We start from the raw sequence: 13,749 nt of genomic DNA on the forward strand, positions 1-13,749 counted from the left end.
TAGTGGGTGGATTGTTTGTGGTCATAAGGTAAATGGTTCACTTCAAGAAGAGCAAAGGGCCAATCGGTGGTGCATGCCTTTAATCCCAGCACTTGGGAGGTGGAGGCAGGTGGATCTCTGAGTTCAAAGCCAGCCTGGTCTACAAGAGCTAGTTCCGTTCAGGCACCAAAGCTACAGAGAAATTCTGCTTTGGAAAAAAAAAAAAACCACTTAAGGAAATGTCCAACATCCTTAGTCATCAGAGAAATGCAAATCAAAACAACTCTGAGATTCCATCTTACACATGTAAGAATGGCCAAGATCAAAAACACTGATGACAACTTAATGCTGGAGAGGTTGTGGGGAAAAGTGAACACTTCTGCATTGCTGGTGGGAATGCAAGCTGGTACAACCCCTTTGGACATCAGTGTGGCGATTTCTCAGAAAAGTAGGAAACAACCTTCCTCAAGACCCAGTAATACCACTTTTGGATATATATCCAAAGGATGCTCAATCATGCCACAAGGACATGTGCTCAACTATGTTCATAGCAGCTTTGTTTGTCATAGCCAGAACCTAGAAACAACCTAAATGCCTCTCGACTGAAGAATGGATAAGGAAAATGTGGTACATTTACACAATGGAGTACTATACAGCAGAAAAACTGACATCTTGAATTTTGCAGGAAAATGGATGGAACTAGAAAACCTCATTTTGAGTGAGGTAACCCAGACACAGAAAGACAATTACCACATGTACTCACTCATAGGTGGTTTTTAAACATAAAGCAAAGAAAGCCAGCCTACAAAACACAATCCCAGAGAACTTAGACAACAATGTGGACACAAGAGAGACTTACATAGATCTGATCTACATGGAAAGTAGAAAGTAGAAAAAGACAAGATCTCCTGAGTAAATTGGGAGCATGGGAAGTTTGGGGGAGAGGAGAGGCAGGGAGGGGAGCAGAGAAAAATGTAGAGCTCAATAAAAATAAAAAAGAAAGAAAGAGCAAAGGATAGGGTTGGGGTACAAATGGGGGAAGAGAGCAGGGTTACAGATTTTAAGAATAAAAGATAAAGATGAGTAAAGCAGCTGGTGGGGTCTGATTAGCTCAGGTTAGAGCCTAGCTGCTCTCTAATGTAGGCTGGGTTTGCCCTTGGGGTGAAGTCACCTGCTTAGGAGCCACCAAAGTCTAAACAAGCCCAGCTCAGCCTTGGCAGGCTCTGTGCTCTTGAATAGTGTTTTGTTCCTGCTGAGGCTTCCTTTTTTTTTTTTTTTAAGATTTATTTATTATGTATACAGTGTCCTACATGCCTGTAGGCTGGAAGAGGGCACCTGATCTCATCTCATCTTGGATGGTTGTGAGCCACCTTGTGGTTGCTGGGAATTGAACTCAGGACCTTTGGAAGAGCAGCCAGTGCTCTTAACCTCTGAGCCTTCTCTCTGCCACCCCCCCACCCCCCGCCCTGCTGAAGCTTCCTTTTTTTTTTTCCCCCTCTTGAGATTCCAGGTTAGTTTCTCAGGCTCCTCTCTATAAACTTGCGTGGCTATCTCAACTTAATTTGGGCTGACAAGGTACTGTCCCTGCAAAGGAAGCTGAGGCCTGTTCAGACATTCTGGTGGTAGCAATGGATTGGGACTTTGGGGACAGATTATATCTAGAGATGGAGGATGGTGAGGTATCTGGATCAGCAAAGACCTAGAGGCACAGGTACTGGCCATAAGCTTGGTTGGAGCAGAGTTAAGGAGGCCGTGTTAGCCCTAATAGGATAAAGAGGTATATACGAAATCAGTCCTTTAGGGTCAGGTGTATGTGTCACATGTCTTTTACGCATGTCCCACATAGTCAGAGCTCACCATGCCAGGCCTGGTATAGTCTGAGCTGCCACGTGCCAACTGTGTGTGCGAGGCATGTGGTCACATGTGCTGGGGGCTGCACGTGAGAGTGTCAGTGTCTCCTCCCCATCACGAGCATGGGGGTGGTGGTGAGTCACAGGCTCAGCCTTCAGCACCAACTGTCATGTTCCTTCCCCCCAAATTTCACCCCCCCCACACACACACCCAGCCATGCACCAACCACCCCCACTTGAAGATCTATGTTGATTCTCTGTTCCATCCCCCTGCCCTTCTGGGCTCCCTCAGAGAGACAGCAGAACTCCCTGACGGAAAGGGCTTCTCTCAGCTCTGGCTCTGCTCTCCAGTTTCCTGCCATTTTGTCATCCCCTTCCCACTGGCTCACTGCTCAGGTGACGAGAAGACAAAGGTCTCTTCTCCCTTCCCACTCATCTCTGTGGGTCCCCAGGAGTTCTCAGTGCATAATGGAGAATTCCTATCCTTCCCCCTTTAACATCCTCAGCCTGTTTCCAGAGGGGATCCAGTTACATTTCCACCAGCTAGCCATGCCTGCCTCAGTGGGCCTTTTGTGTCTATGAACCACATGATTGTCTCTGTGGGTCTCCTGTGCCCGTAGGACTGTCCCCTGATTCAGTAACCTCTCCTTGCTCTCTGGGCTCTGTGTATGCTTCCTGGTTGCCCTTTCTGTGTATGGCTCCCTATCCCGAGGAGCCTTTCTGTGTCTGACCCTCTGTCTTTGGCCTCTCCCCACCTTCAGACACCCCTGTGTCCCTAAACTTCTCGCTTGTCCTCAAGTGGCTTGCTTTTTTTTATGTCTGGGCTTTTTTCCTGTCCTTGGCCTTGTGAGTTGGCCCACCTCTCTGTTTCTCTTCATTTTTCTCCATCTGTAGTCCTCTCTCCCCACCTCTAGGCCCTTCGCTCAGTTCTCCCCACCAATGCCTCTCATCTCCATGGGCTCCAGTACCCAGGACTGCCTGGGCAGGGCGGTGGCATGGTGTGGTTGGAGGGGGTGGCCCCGGGGGTGGGCCCTTCATCCAATGCAGCCTGCTTTTCTCATCAGCATTCTCCTCGCAGGGCCCCCATCCCCGACCAATACGATCTCCCCCTCCCCTACTCCCCTCCCTCCTTGCTCCCTGCCTGCCTCCCTCCCTTCCTCCAGCCCGCCCTCCTCCCTGCCTCCCTCCCTCCATCTCTCCCCTCCACCGCCACCACCACCACCACCCCCCGCGCTCCAGGACCCAGCGCGGGCGGGCAGGCGGCGGCCTAGGAGGGGAGAAGGAGCGGTGGTGGCAGCGGTAGTAGCGGCCGGCCGGCAGCAGGGAGGCAAGCCCGGCTGGGGACACGGAGCCGCCGGCGGCTACTGCTCACAGGGGACCAGAGTCCGCGGCCAGGCCCTCCCACCGAGAGCGGGCCGCCCCCGGGACACCCCACCCTCCTCCGCCTTCCCGTTCCACCTGCTTCTTTCCATCCTCTCCTCCCACCTCGTCCCTCCACCTCGTCTGCCCCCTTCTTGGTCTGTCCAGGGCTGCCAGTTACCCTGTCCTCGCCAGCCCGGTCACTGCCCGGCCTCTCCTGGTCCCCAAGCATGCTTTTCCCGTGGGGACTGAGGGCTTGAGGACTCCAGGCCCTAGCCTCATCCAGGGCAGGGCCAAGGCTCTGGGGGGAGGGGGGGAAGGGGGCGGCCCCCTCCCCCCCAGCAGGCCCTCCCCTCCCCCACTTCTCCCGATGGCCGGCTTTCTTTTCTCCACCCAGTCCTCACCCCCTGTGCCCCCCCCAGGCCGGCCCGGCTAGGGGAGGGGGCGGGGGCCCTTTCCTGGGCCGGCTTCCCCCTCCCCCGGCTTTGCCTGTGCCCCCTCCCTTCCGTTTTCACCTTCCTCTCCTCCTTTCCTCCCTCCTTCCCCTCCGTTTGCTCCTTCCCCCTCTCCTCTCTCCCCTTCTCTCCTCCATTTTCTCCTTTCCCCTTCCTCCCCTCCTGGCCCGCCCTTTGCTTTTCCACCTGTCCTTCCTCCCCGCTGCTGGGGAGACATCGTTTTGGATTAGCTGGGGGCCACCACCGGCGGCGGGGGAGGGGGCCCAGTGGACTGCCCTCTCCCCCGGCCCCAGCCTCACCAGCACCCAGAATCGGAGCATCTCCTGGTTGTCGTTCTTCGGGCCTCGAGGGAGCCCAGCCCTCCGTCCCACCAGGATCCGTAAGTGTCTGCAGGGCGGGGATTGGGCTGGGTCCTGGGTCCTGGAAGGCCAGGCTAGCCCGGCTGGCAGGGCCCCCACAGTCCCTGCTCCCCGTGGATGGCAAGGAATCTACTCCCCCACTGCTTTGTGCCCTCCCTCTCAACGTCTCGTTCTCCACGACCTTTTCTCACCCTTACTTCTGGGCATACACCTCACACCTGCCCTCAGTCCCAGCTTCCCCCGTCCTGTGGGCTGACTGGCTCCGTGATATCGCTCCTCATAGGGACTCTTGGCTTGTTCCTTCTCCAAGCTTTGGGTCCCAGACCCACACTGGCTCCTGACTTGTGCGTTGATTTCCTCTCTCCCTCTCCTCTTTCTCTGCCTTACCATAGGCCCCATCCCATTCACCTCTTGTCTCCTGGAAATGCCTTTGCGTTTTCAAATCTGCATTTCGCCTATCTCCCGGGCCTGTCCAACTTCTCTCCTCTCCTAACCCTGTCTCTCTGTAGGAGATGCTAGTTCTTTCTTCCCACTCTGTCTTTCCATTCTTTGCCTGATCCTCTCCACCTCCAGGCTTCACCTCTCACTTTTCAACTTCCCTCCTCCAGACCCACTCTGGGTCCCCAGTTTTCCCCTCTGTAACTGTCCCCATCCACTGCTCTCTCCTCTGTTCCCTGGCTTCTGCCCTGGCTCTTCCACCCACCCTCCAGTCTCTCTCCCCACTTCTGAACCACACTACCTTCCAGGACCCCTTGACTGAGGGCGCTGGGATCCTCTGCACTCCTGGAGAGTTTCTGCATCTGTGCGGGCTGCTCTGCCTTTCCAGGGCATTCACTTAGCCTCAGTTCCCCTCCCTAGCTTGTGTGGACAGCTCTCTCTCTGTGTGCTTCTCCCACATGCCTTTTCATTCTGGCTTCTGCCCCTCTGACCTCGGCGGCTTTGGGCGACTTTAGGCTGCTGTGCAGTTCATCCCTTGCTCACACTCTGTGTGTCTGTGTCTATCTTGTCAGACTGTCTCTCTCTTAGCACTTTCTTGTTTCTTTCTTTGCTCCCCATGGTTCTTTCTATTAGTTTGTTCTGCTTTTAGAGAAAGGGTTTCTTATAGCCCAGGCTAGCCTTGAACTTACTATGTAGCTGAGGCTGGGTTTGAACTCCTGATCCCCCTGCCTCTGCCTGCTGATTGTTGGTATTACAGGTGTGTGACACCACGCCCTGCTATCCCCATGGGTCTCCTACTTGTTGTTATTCTTCTTTTGGCCTCTCTCTTCTCCTCTTTGGCTCCTGTCCTTTGCATGTATCTCCCCTTGCTGATGTCTCTCTTCCAACCTGGGGCCTGGCTGCCCCCTCTCCTCAGCTCCCCTCTGTGGTTGGCTCTGTTTCCATCTGTACCTGCCTGACCTGAGCTGGGTGTGCGAGTCCTGGGCCTGGCTGACCACTGCTCCTTCTTGCATTCTTCATCTGCTCCTTTGCTGTGTCTTTGTTTGTTTTTGAGACAGGGTCTAACTCTAACCCAAGATGTCCAGGGATTCCCTATGCAAACTAGAGTAGCCTCAAGCTCACAGTGATCCCCCTGCCCCCAGAGTGCAAGAATTGCATCCTGCTGTGGATGCCTTACTTAGTGTCTGTCTGTCCTTTCTCCCCACTTAGCTATAGTCACCGCTTTGAGGCTACCTTTCTGTGTGTTCCTTCCAGGACCTCTGTGTTTGTTTGCAACCTATAGTCTGTGTACAGTGTCTGTGTCCTTCTGTTCCCATCTGTGTCTGCCACCTGTGGGTCACTGCTTTTCTGCCCTGTCTCGGGCTTTTTGTCTGTAGTCCCCAATCCCCACTTGTTCCAGATGTCCCAGGATGAACCCCCCTCCCTCCTGCCCTTCCCCTTGAGAACTCTCCTTCCAGCTCTCCCAGAATTCCTTGCTCCTCTGTCCTGGTCAAGTCCCCACATTAGCTCTAAATTGCAGTCTGCAGCCACCAGTCTATTGAGCATGCCCCCCGCCCCCATCCCTCAGGGTCTCCTTACCAAAGACTGAGGGGTGTGTGGGAGGACTTTCTCAAGGTCACCCAGAAAGTAGGGGCAAATGTAGGACTGATAAGGCAACCTTTCTCCTTGGCCTGGACTGTTTTGGCTATAGAAGCCAATTCTAAGCCTTACTTGGGACTCTGCCCTTCCCCAGTACTTCTCCTTTTGGCTTGTCACCAGCTGAAGTCTTTCTATGGGTCCAGGTGGGATGCAGGGGAACACTAGACATACTTTGCAGTGCTCCGGGCCCTACAATAACCCTCTGGTCTGCAACCAGGTCCAGAGATCCATGTGCACATCTGACAAAACACATCCCGCCCGGCGGTTACACTTCCAAAGGTCTGGAGTGCCCAGAGCAAACCTGTACTCCCTGAGACTGGCTCTGTGAAGACATGTACCATACCTGTCTGCCAGAAAAGGGTGCAGGCAATGAGTTCCAGCTTTCCTTTCTCTCTGTAGGACTCTTGCTGGTTGCTTGAGTCAGTTTGTGCCTGTCCCTGTGTTCTCTGTCTTTCTCTTCCAGTTTCTCTCCTATCCCCATGCACTGGTGTCCCCTTATTCAGTCTGCCCCTTCCCCTTCCTCAGGTTTCTGTCCTTTATTTCACATCTTCCTGTCCCTTCTCTCTCTCTCTCTCTCTCTCTCTCTCTCTCTCTCTCTCTCTCCCAGTCCTGTCTCTAACTTCCTTCAACTCCCCTTCTCTGTTTCTTTCCAATTTTAGCTGTTTCTGTCATCTTTCTGTTCTCTCATATATATCTGCCTGTTTTCCCCTTCTTTTCTCATTTTCTGAGTCCCTGCATCTTTCATTTTGCAGTTTCTCATCACATACTTTTTTCCTCTTTTTCTTCTGTATTCTCTTTTTAGGTTCTTTGCTATGTGGAGTTCCTCCCTCCCTCTGTTCCTCCTTCCCTTCCTCCTTCCCCCTCACCAAGTTTCCTAATTTCAAGATATCACCTATCAGACCCTGGGTGCCCAGGCCTCTCCCCCATGGGATTGTGGGAACCAGGGACATCAGGAAGGTGGCAAGTGAGGCTTGGGATGGGGTTGCCTAGCAACCACTGCATCCTCTCTAGCCAGTTTCTGTTGCCTAGTAACGGCTGCCTGCCCAGAGACAGGGGCGGGACTGGGGTGATGGTGGTACCTCCCAGTTTCCTGTTGGGGTGGGGCCGGTCCCCAGAATCACTTCTTCAAATTTCTAGCAATGACTGTCTTATCAGTGACCTCTGACCTTTCCATCTTCCGGAGCTCAGTTCTATGAGCTTGGTGTCCCCAGTGAGCCAGGCCTTTTCAGAACTGTGCATTCCTCCCCAGTGATGTCTGGGAGGACTATCCTTGCCACCTCATCCAGCAGCTTTCCTAAAAGACTTTGCCCCCACATCAGCCATCTCCCTTGGGGCTGGGGGGTCTCTCTGCAGGTGGCAAGTGGGGGCCGCGGCAGCTGCGTCCCCATGAGGAGAAGAGGAAGATGCCGGCTGAGCTGCTGCTGCTGCTGATAGTTGCCTTCGCCAACCCCAGCTGCCAGGTGCTGTCATCACTGCGCATGGGTGAGGCCCCAGCACCCCACTTCCTCAGAAACTCTCCCTCCAGGGAACTCAGGCATAGTAATACCAAAGTGCTCTGTCTCCCAGCTTATCCTTCCCTGAGACCCAGGAGCCCAGATACTCTGCTATCCAGCCTCAGATCCAGGAATCCAGACCCTTCGTACCTATATCTCCCTTCAGTCTAGAGGCCACAAATCCAAGACCCCACAAGATACCCTTTCTCGGGGGCCCTAGGACTCTGGCCCCTCCCAACTCCTGTCTCCTCTCAGCTGCAATCCTGGACGACCAGACCGTGTGTGGCCGCGGTGAGCGTCTGGCCCTCGCCCTGGCCCGGGAACAAATCAACGGGATCATCGAGGTCCCAGCCAAGGCCCGAGTGGAAGTTGACATCTTTGAGCTGCAGCGGGACAGCCAGTACGAGACCACGGACACCAGTGAGCGGGGCCGCGGGGGTGTGGGGTGAGGCAGGGCAGGTGGGGCCTCGACCAGTCACTCCACCCCTGGCCTCCTCAGCTCAACTTTACACTCATCTGCTCACACCTGCTGTCCTTCCTTCGTGCCTGTTTCTGTTTCACAGAAGTGGATGCTGCTGGGTTGGGAGGTCCAGGCACTAAGGCCTGGGGCTTTCAAGATCCTTGGTGTGTCAGGAAGGGCATTCTGGAGCAGGTGGGCAGAGGTGGAGTGTGGCACTTGCCCTGTGGGAAGGCTTGCAGAGGTGTCTGTTGATGCTCATGGTCCTAGTAAGTGGTAGTGCCTGATATCCTACTCTGCTGCTGGCCACTAAAACACTCACCAAAACCACCCTGGAGGGAAAAGGGTTCATTTTAGTTTGCAGGTTAGAGAGTCCATCCTGGAGGGAAGCCAGGGCAGGACCTCAAAGCAGGAATCTGCAGGCAGGAACTGAGGCAGAGACCATGGAGGAGTGCTACTTACTGGCTTGCTCCTCCCTGCTTACTCAGGTAACCACCATGACCACCTACCCAGGGGTAGCACCACCCACAATGGGCTGAGCCCTCCCACTTCAATTACTAATGAAGAAAACACCCCACAGACTGGCTTACAGACCAGTCTGATAGAAAGAGTTCCTCAAGTGAGGTTCCCTCTTCTTAGGTGACTGTAGTTTCTGTCAAGTTGACAAAACTTGCCAGAACACTTGCCCCAGCTACACTGGGACCATACTAGCTCTTTGTAACCTTCTGTATTAGGACTTGTTTTATGCTGGGCCTGCCTGGTGGCTCACACCCCTAGTCCCAGTACTTGGAAAGCTGAGGCAGGATAGTCATGGTGAACTTTAAGCCAATCTTAAATCTTGGCTACAGAGTAAGTTTCAGGCCAGCATGATCTATAGAGGAAGATCCTACCTGAAAAACTAAATCAAACCCCAACTCTGCTTAACATCCATAATACATGGGTTTGGGGATGGTCAAGAGCACTGGCTGTTCTTCCAGAGGACCTGGGTTCAATTCCAAGGACCCACATGGCGGCTCACAACTGTTGCTAACTCCAGTTCCAGGGGATCCGACACTCTCACACATACATTCATGCAAGATGCCAAAGCACATAAAATAAAAATAAATCTTAAAAAAATAAATTGAACAAATTAAAAAAATAATACATGGGTTTTACTCCAAGCACAACAGACAAACAAGCATGTAAACAAATCCTCCCCCCAGGTCTTACACGGGCTTTGTTAGATCTTGGGTGTTTCATCACTGAGAGGGAGAGTGGGGTAGACTGTTCAGGCCTTTGGACTGGCGCGTCTCGGACACAGTCTGGGAGAATCAGAGGTGGAGACTGAAGAGGCAGATGATAGAACAGACATGCATTTAGGGTTGAGCCAAGGAACAGGGTGCAGGGTGAGACCATCTTAGCCAACTGGAGTCAGTGTGTGTTTGAGCAGATCCTGAAAATGAGGCCAAGTCAAAGGAAATAGGGACCCAGAGTTAAAGAGCGATTGCTGGCATGTTTATAGAATAGCTGGATCCAGCCATTCCTGACAGATCCCTGGGGGTCATGAGCTCCTAGGTGTAGCCATGTCTGAAATTAGTTTGTAACCCTTTTAGCAGTGTGATCTCATTTATATTCTCATCTTTTCTGTCTCTCACTTTTTCTCCCCATTACCCCCACGGCCTCATCCATTCCTAGGCAAGTCTTCTAACATGACGTCTAGCCCCAGCCAATACTGTTCTCTTAACCATCCTGAGTTTCTGCCATGGCTGCCTTAAAGCATCTAAACAGGACATCACATCTCGATCCAAACTTGTTCCTTCTGTGTCCTCCGTGTTGAAGGCCCCACCATTTGCACAGACCACATGCCTGAAAATGGCCCTTTCTTTCCATTCTCTCTTGAGAGCTATTAGTCTTGACTCTTACTTATCTCCAGATTCTTTTCCCGACCATCTCCCCTCCATCCTCTGTACCCCTGCCCTACTTAAGCATGGCCAACTTAGGCATGTACCACCTGCCTCATTCCCCACACATAACCGGGTTTGAGTGCTAGCTTCACCCACCAGGAGGGCATTGTGGATAGTAGAGTGGCAAGGTAGAGGAAGCCAGCTCCTGATTTGCACTTCGGAAGGAGGCCCACAGAGCTGGGCATGGTGGTCAGGCCTAGAGGCCTAAGCAGGATGAATCTGAGTTCAAGGCCTTAGTTGAGTTGTTTACATAGCTGTTGTGGTCCAGGGCCATCCCGGACCTGAATTATTTCTTCAGCTAGTGTGGAGGCGTGGGAATAAAGACACAACTCACATGACTTTATCAGGAGGGAGATTTTAGGGATCCCTGTTACAAAGCTTATCCTACAGTAGTTTTATGGAAGAACAGTCTGCTTTTTATGACTACACCTTCCCATTTTTGCCAGTTAAGATATTAAACTTTTAATTTAAAACAGTAGTTTGTTTAATACAGAAGAGCAGGATGGAATCTAGGAGATGTTTTAGCACATAGCAAGATTCAAGACGGCCTGGGCTGTAAAGTGAGACCTTGTCTCAACACATACACACAAACACACATGCACACATGCACGTGTCCCATGGTGTCCACATGCTTTCCTATGTTACTCTTGGCTTGGTCTGTCTCTCTCTGCCTCCCTCTGTCTGAGCAGGCCAGGGACTGGTCCCCTGGAATCCAGACTGGTGGAGGAGGATCCCACAGCTCTGAGCCTCTGGGGTCTTCTCCTGAACCAGGTGGGGTGGTTCTCTTGTGGGTGGGGTGGGAACAAAAGCAGAGGGTCCCTGACTCTGGTTTCTTCCCCTCACAGTGTGTCAGATACTGCCCAAGGGGGTCGTGTCTGTCCTGGGACCCTCCTCCAGCCCAGCTTCTGCCTCCACCGTGAGCCATATCTGTGGGGAGAAGGAGGTGAGGTGGGGAGTGGGAGACTGGGGGCTGGGGTATGGGGCTATGATCCCTGGCAAGCAATACCTCCCTTTCTGTCCAGATTCCCCACATCAAGGTGGGTCCTGAGGAGACACCCCGCCTTCAGTACCTTCGCTTCGCATCTGTCAGCCTGTACCCCAGTAATGAGGACGTCAGCCTGGCGGTCTCCCGAATCCTCAAGTCTTTTAACTACCCCTCGGCTAGCCTCATCTGCGCCAAGGCTGAGTGTGAGGGAGAACTGACTGTTCTGTTTACATTCTCTCTAGACACCCCTTTCTAAGACACCCCTATGGGACACCCCTAATGTCCCACACAGTTCCCTGGTTCTACCAGGCATCTTCTTAGTTCCCATTGTCTCTTTCCCATTTAGGAACTGGGGCACCTGGTTCCATAGAACCCCTCTTGTCCCAGAGTGACCTGTGTGATTCACTGATGGTGAACCTTTTTGCTCAGCTCTCACCAGGCTTGCAGGGTGGCAGGGGGCAGTGCTGGTGCATGACTTTAAAAAAATGTGTTTTTAATTTTTAGTTAGTTTACAAAATAATAGGTCTCATTTGACATTTTCATATGTATTTATCATCTCATTTTGCTTGTAATTGCCCCTTGCATGCAACTGTCAGTCTAGAAGGCCCTTAGGCCACTGAGCGTTTACGACACAGAGGGGCACATGGGCTGCCAGGAGATGTGTGAGTCCTTTGGAAGGGTTCTGACTGTGTGGGAGGCTGAGAGCCCATACCCTAAGAATGCTACCTCTAAACTGAACTTGAAACATTGGACCTTGTGGGACAGAGGTAGAAGGCTCCAGAGTACAACCCCCAAGAATGTGAAACAGTGAGGTGGGGAGGGTCAGGGATGCCTTAGAGGTTTCCAAGCAACAGTGTAGGACGAGGGGACGTGGTCAGATCTGTGTGGTGAGAAGTGACACACTGCACAGGAATGTACGAGTGTCCGAGAGAACAGCAGGAGACAGGAGACATGCGTTAGGTGAAATGATGGCAGTTGGGTGGAGAGCCAGACCTCCCTGAGGAGAAAAGTTAAATGGGGTAAGGGAGAGTGCTCAGGTCGTGAGTGACACCAAAAGTCGGTAGGGAAGAGGAGAGCAGCCTGTTCAAGAGCATACCTTGAGTGTGATGTTCTCGGAGATGTTCAGGTGTGGTGGTCTGGGGGCAGGTTGTGAGTGTGGAGGTTGGGGGAGGACACTGAGTTTTGGAACTTCTAGGAGGAATTCTCTTTCTGGAGGTTTCTACTGAGCACCTGCTGAAGTCAGACTCATGTTAGGAGGACAGCCATGAGACAGGTAGACACAAATGGTTGTCCGTGTCGTATGAATGGGAATGGGGTAGGGGGAAGTAGTGGGCATGGGCCTTTTAGAGAAGGCAGTGTCTGAGTAAAGAGCCGGGGCAGGTGAGGGTCAGTCGTGGAGGAACCTGGAGAAATGGGGTCCCAAGTAGAGGAACAGCCGGGCTAAGGCTGCAGGACAGAAGGTTGACTCCATGAGACAAAGAAGAGGCCCATGTGGCTGGAAGTGGAAACATTAAATGACAGGAGATGAGACACTTGGCACAGAGCAGAGCCACATCTGCTTCCATCCCTCTGACTGTTGTGTGGGGAGCAGACTCAAGCAAGCGTGGCCAATGCAAGAGGCAAGAGATGGCAGTGGCCTGTGCCAGGGCAGTGACCGTGATGTGGCATGATAGCATCTGATGTATTTTGAAATAGAGACTGGGTGAGTGAGGGCGGAAAATAAAGAAGAACCCAGCCTGCCATCAGGTTCTGGCCTGAGCAACTGGCACATAGTGATCTCCTGTCACCCGAAGAACGGAGATGGGCAGAGAAGACAATTAACTATGTCAGACATCCCAGTGTGTGCTCAGGAAGGGGTAGGAAAGGGTCAGACATCTGGAAATCTGGGGAGATATCTCAGGGGATTTTACTTAGGGAATCTCTCAAAGCATTAAGTCCCCAAGCCCTAAGGGTCCCAGCTGTTCTGGAGACAGCCACTCCGTCTTCTTAGCACATTTTTCAGTCTTCTTCGGCCCAGCTGCCCCATGCTGGGAGAGGGGAAGGAACATCTGTGTACTCCCTGCCTGGGCAGGCAGAGGAAGGGTTCTAACTTGGGGCCCGGCCCTCCTTCAGGTTTGCTACGATTGGAAGAATTGGTACGAGGCTTTCTCATCTCTAAGGAGACACTGTCAGTGAGGATGCTGGACGACAGCCGGGACCCCACGCCGCTACTCAAGGAGATCCGAGATGACAAAGTCTCTACCATCATCATTGATGCCAACGCGACCATCTCCCACCTCGTCCTCCGTAAGGTGAGCCCCCTCTTGTTTCCACAGAACTGGGGGGCAGATACTTCAGTGGTGGGTTGTGGGTTTCATAGGGTTTGTCTGTTTTGTAGCTCCCTGGATAGTTCCTTTCTTTTTCTGTGAAGCGCAGACAGCAGTAGGTTCTACCTCTTTGGCTTGTGAGGGTAGTGAGCTTGCAGCAGGGAAAGTCCTTAGAGCCACATTGGCCCAGACTAAATGTCTGAGTCATCCCTCTTTGGGACTCTGTTGTCACTGTGGTTTGTTTCTTTTTAAAAGGATTTATAATTTTTAATTATGTATATGTGTGCGGGGGTGTGTGCACGTAAGTGCTGGTGCCAGAGGTGTGGGTTTCCCCTGGAACTGGAGTTCCAGGTGGTTGTGAGCCATGTGGGTGCTGGGAATGGAACTTGGGTTCTCTTCAGGAGCATTACACACTCCTGACCGCAGAGCCATCCCTTCAGCCCGTTTGTGAGGTGAGCTCTCTGGGCGGGCAGTTCAGGTTGACCTT

At 52.7% G+C, this 13,749-nt stretch overlaps 1 protein-coding gene across 5 annotated transcripts in view; it reads left to right on the forward strand.

Moving 5' to 3' along the window:
* The first annotated feature begins 3,500 nt into the window (after positions 1-3,500).
* Grik5 (glutamate ionotropic receptor kainate type subunit 5) overlaps positions 3,501-13,749 on the forward strand; it is a 62,312-nt gene continuing 52,063 nt past the window's right edge. Inside the window, exons 1-6 of one of the 5 annotated variants that reach the window (XM_087907865.1) lie at positions 3,502-4,022; positions 7,432-7,538; positions 7,827-7,971; positions 10,817-10,914; positions 10,994-11,159; positions 13,069-13,247. In XM_087907865.1, coding sequence (XP_087763991.1) covers positions 7,482-7,538; positions 7,827-7,971; positions 10,817-10,914; positions 10,994-11,159; positions 13,069-13,247 — 645 coding nt within the window. In that variant the 5' untranslated portion in view covers positions 3,502-4,022; positions 7,432-7,481. Of the gene's footprint in view, positions 4,023-7,431; positions 7,561-7,826; positions 7,992-10,816; positions 10,915-10,993; positions 11,160-12,136; positions 12,230-13,068; positions 13,248-13,749 lie in introns of those variants that run through there. The other 4 variants (XM_087907859.1, XM_087907860.1, XM_087907870.1 and 1 more) reach the window with 4 other exon arrangements.

The sequence above is a fragment of the Myodes glareolus genome, chromosome 1, assembly GCF_982192425.1.
Source record: "Myodes glareolus chromosome 1, mMyoGla1.1, whole genome shotgun sequence".
Classification (NCBI taxonomy): Eukaryota; Metazoa; Chordata; class Mammalia; order Rodentia; family Cricetidae; genus Myodes; species Myodes glareolus.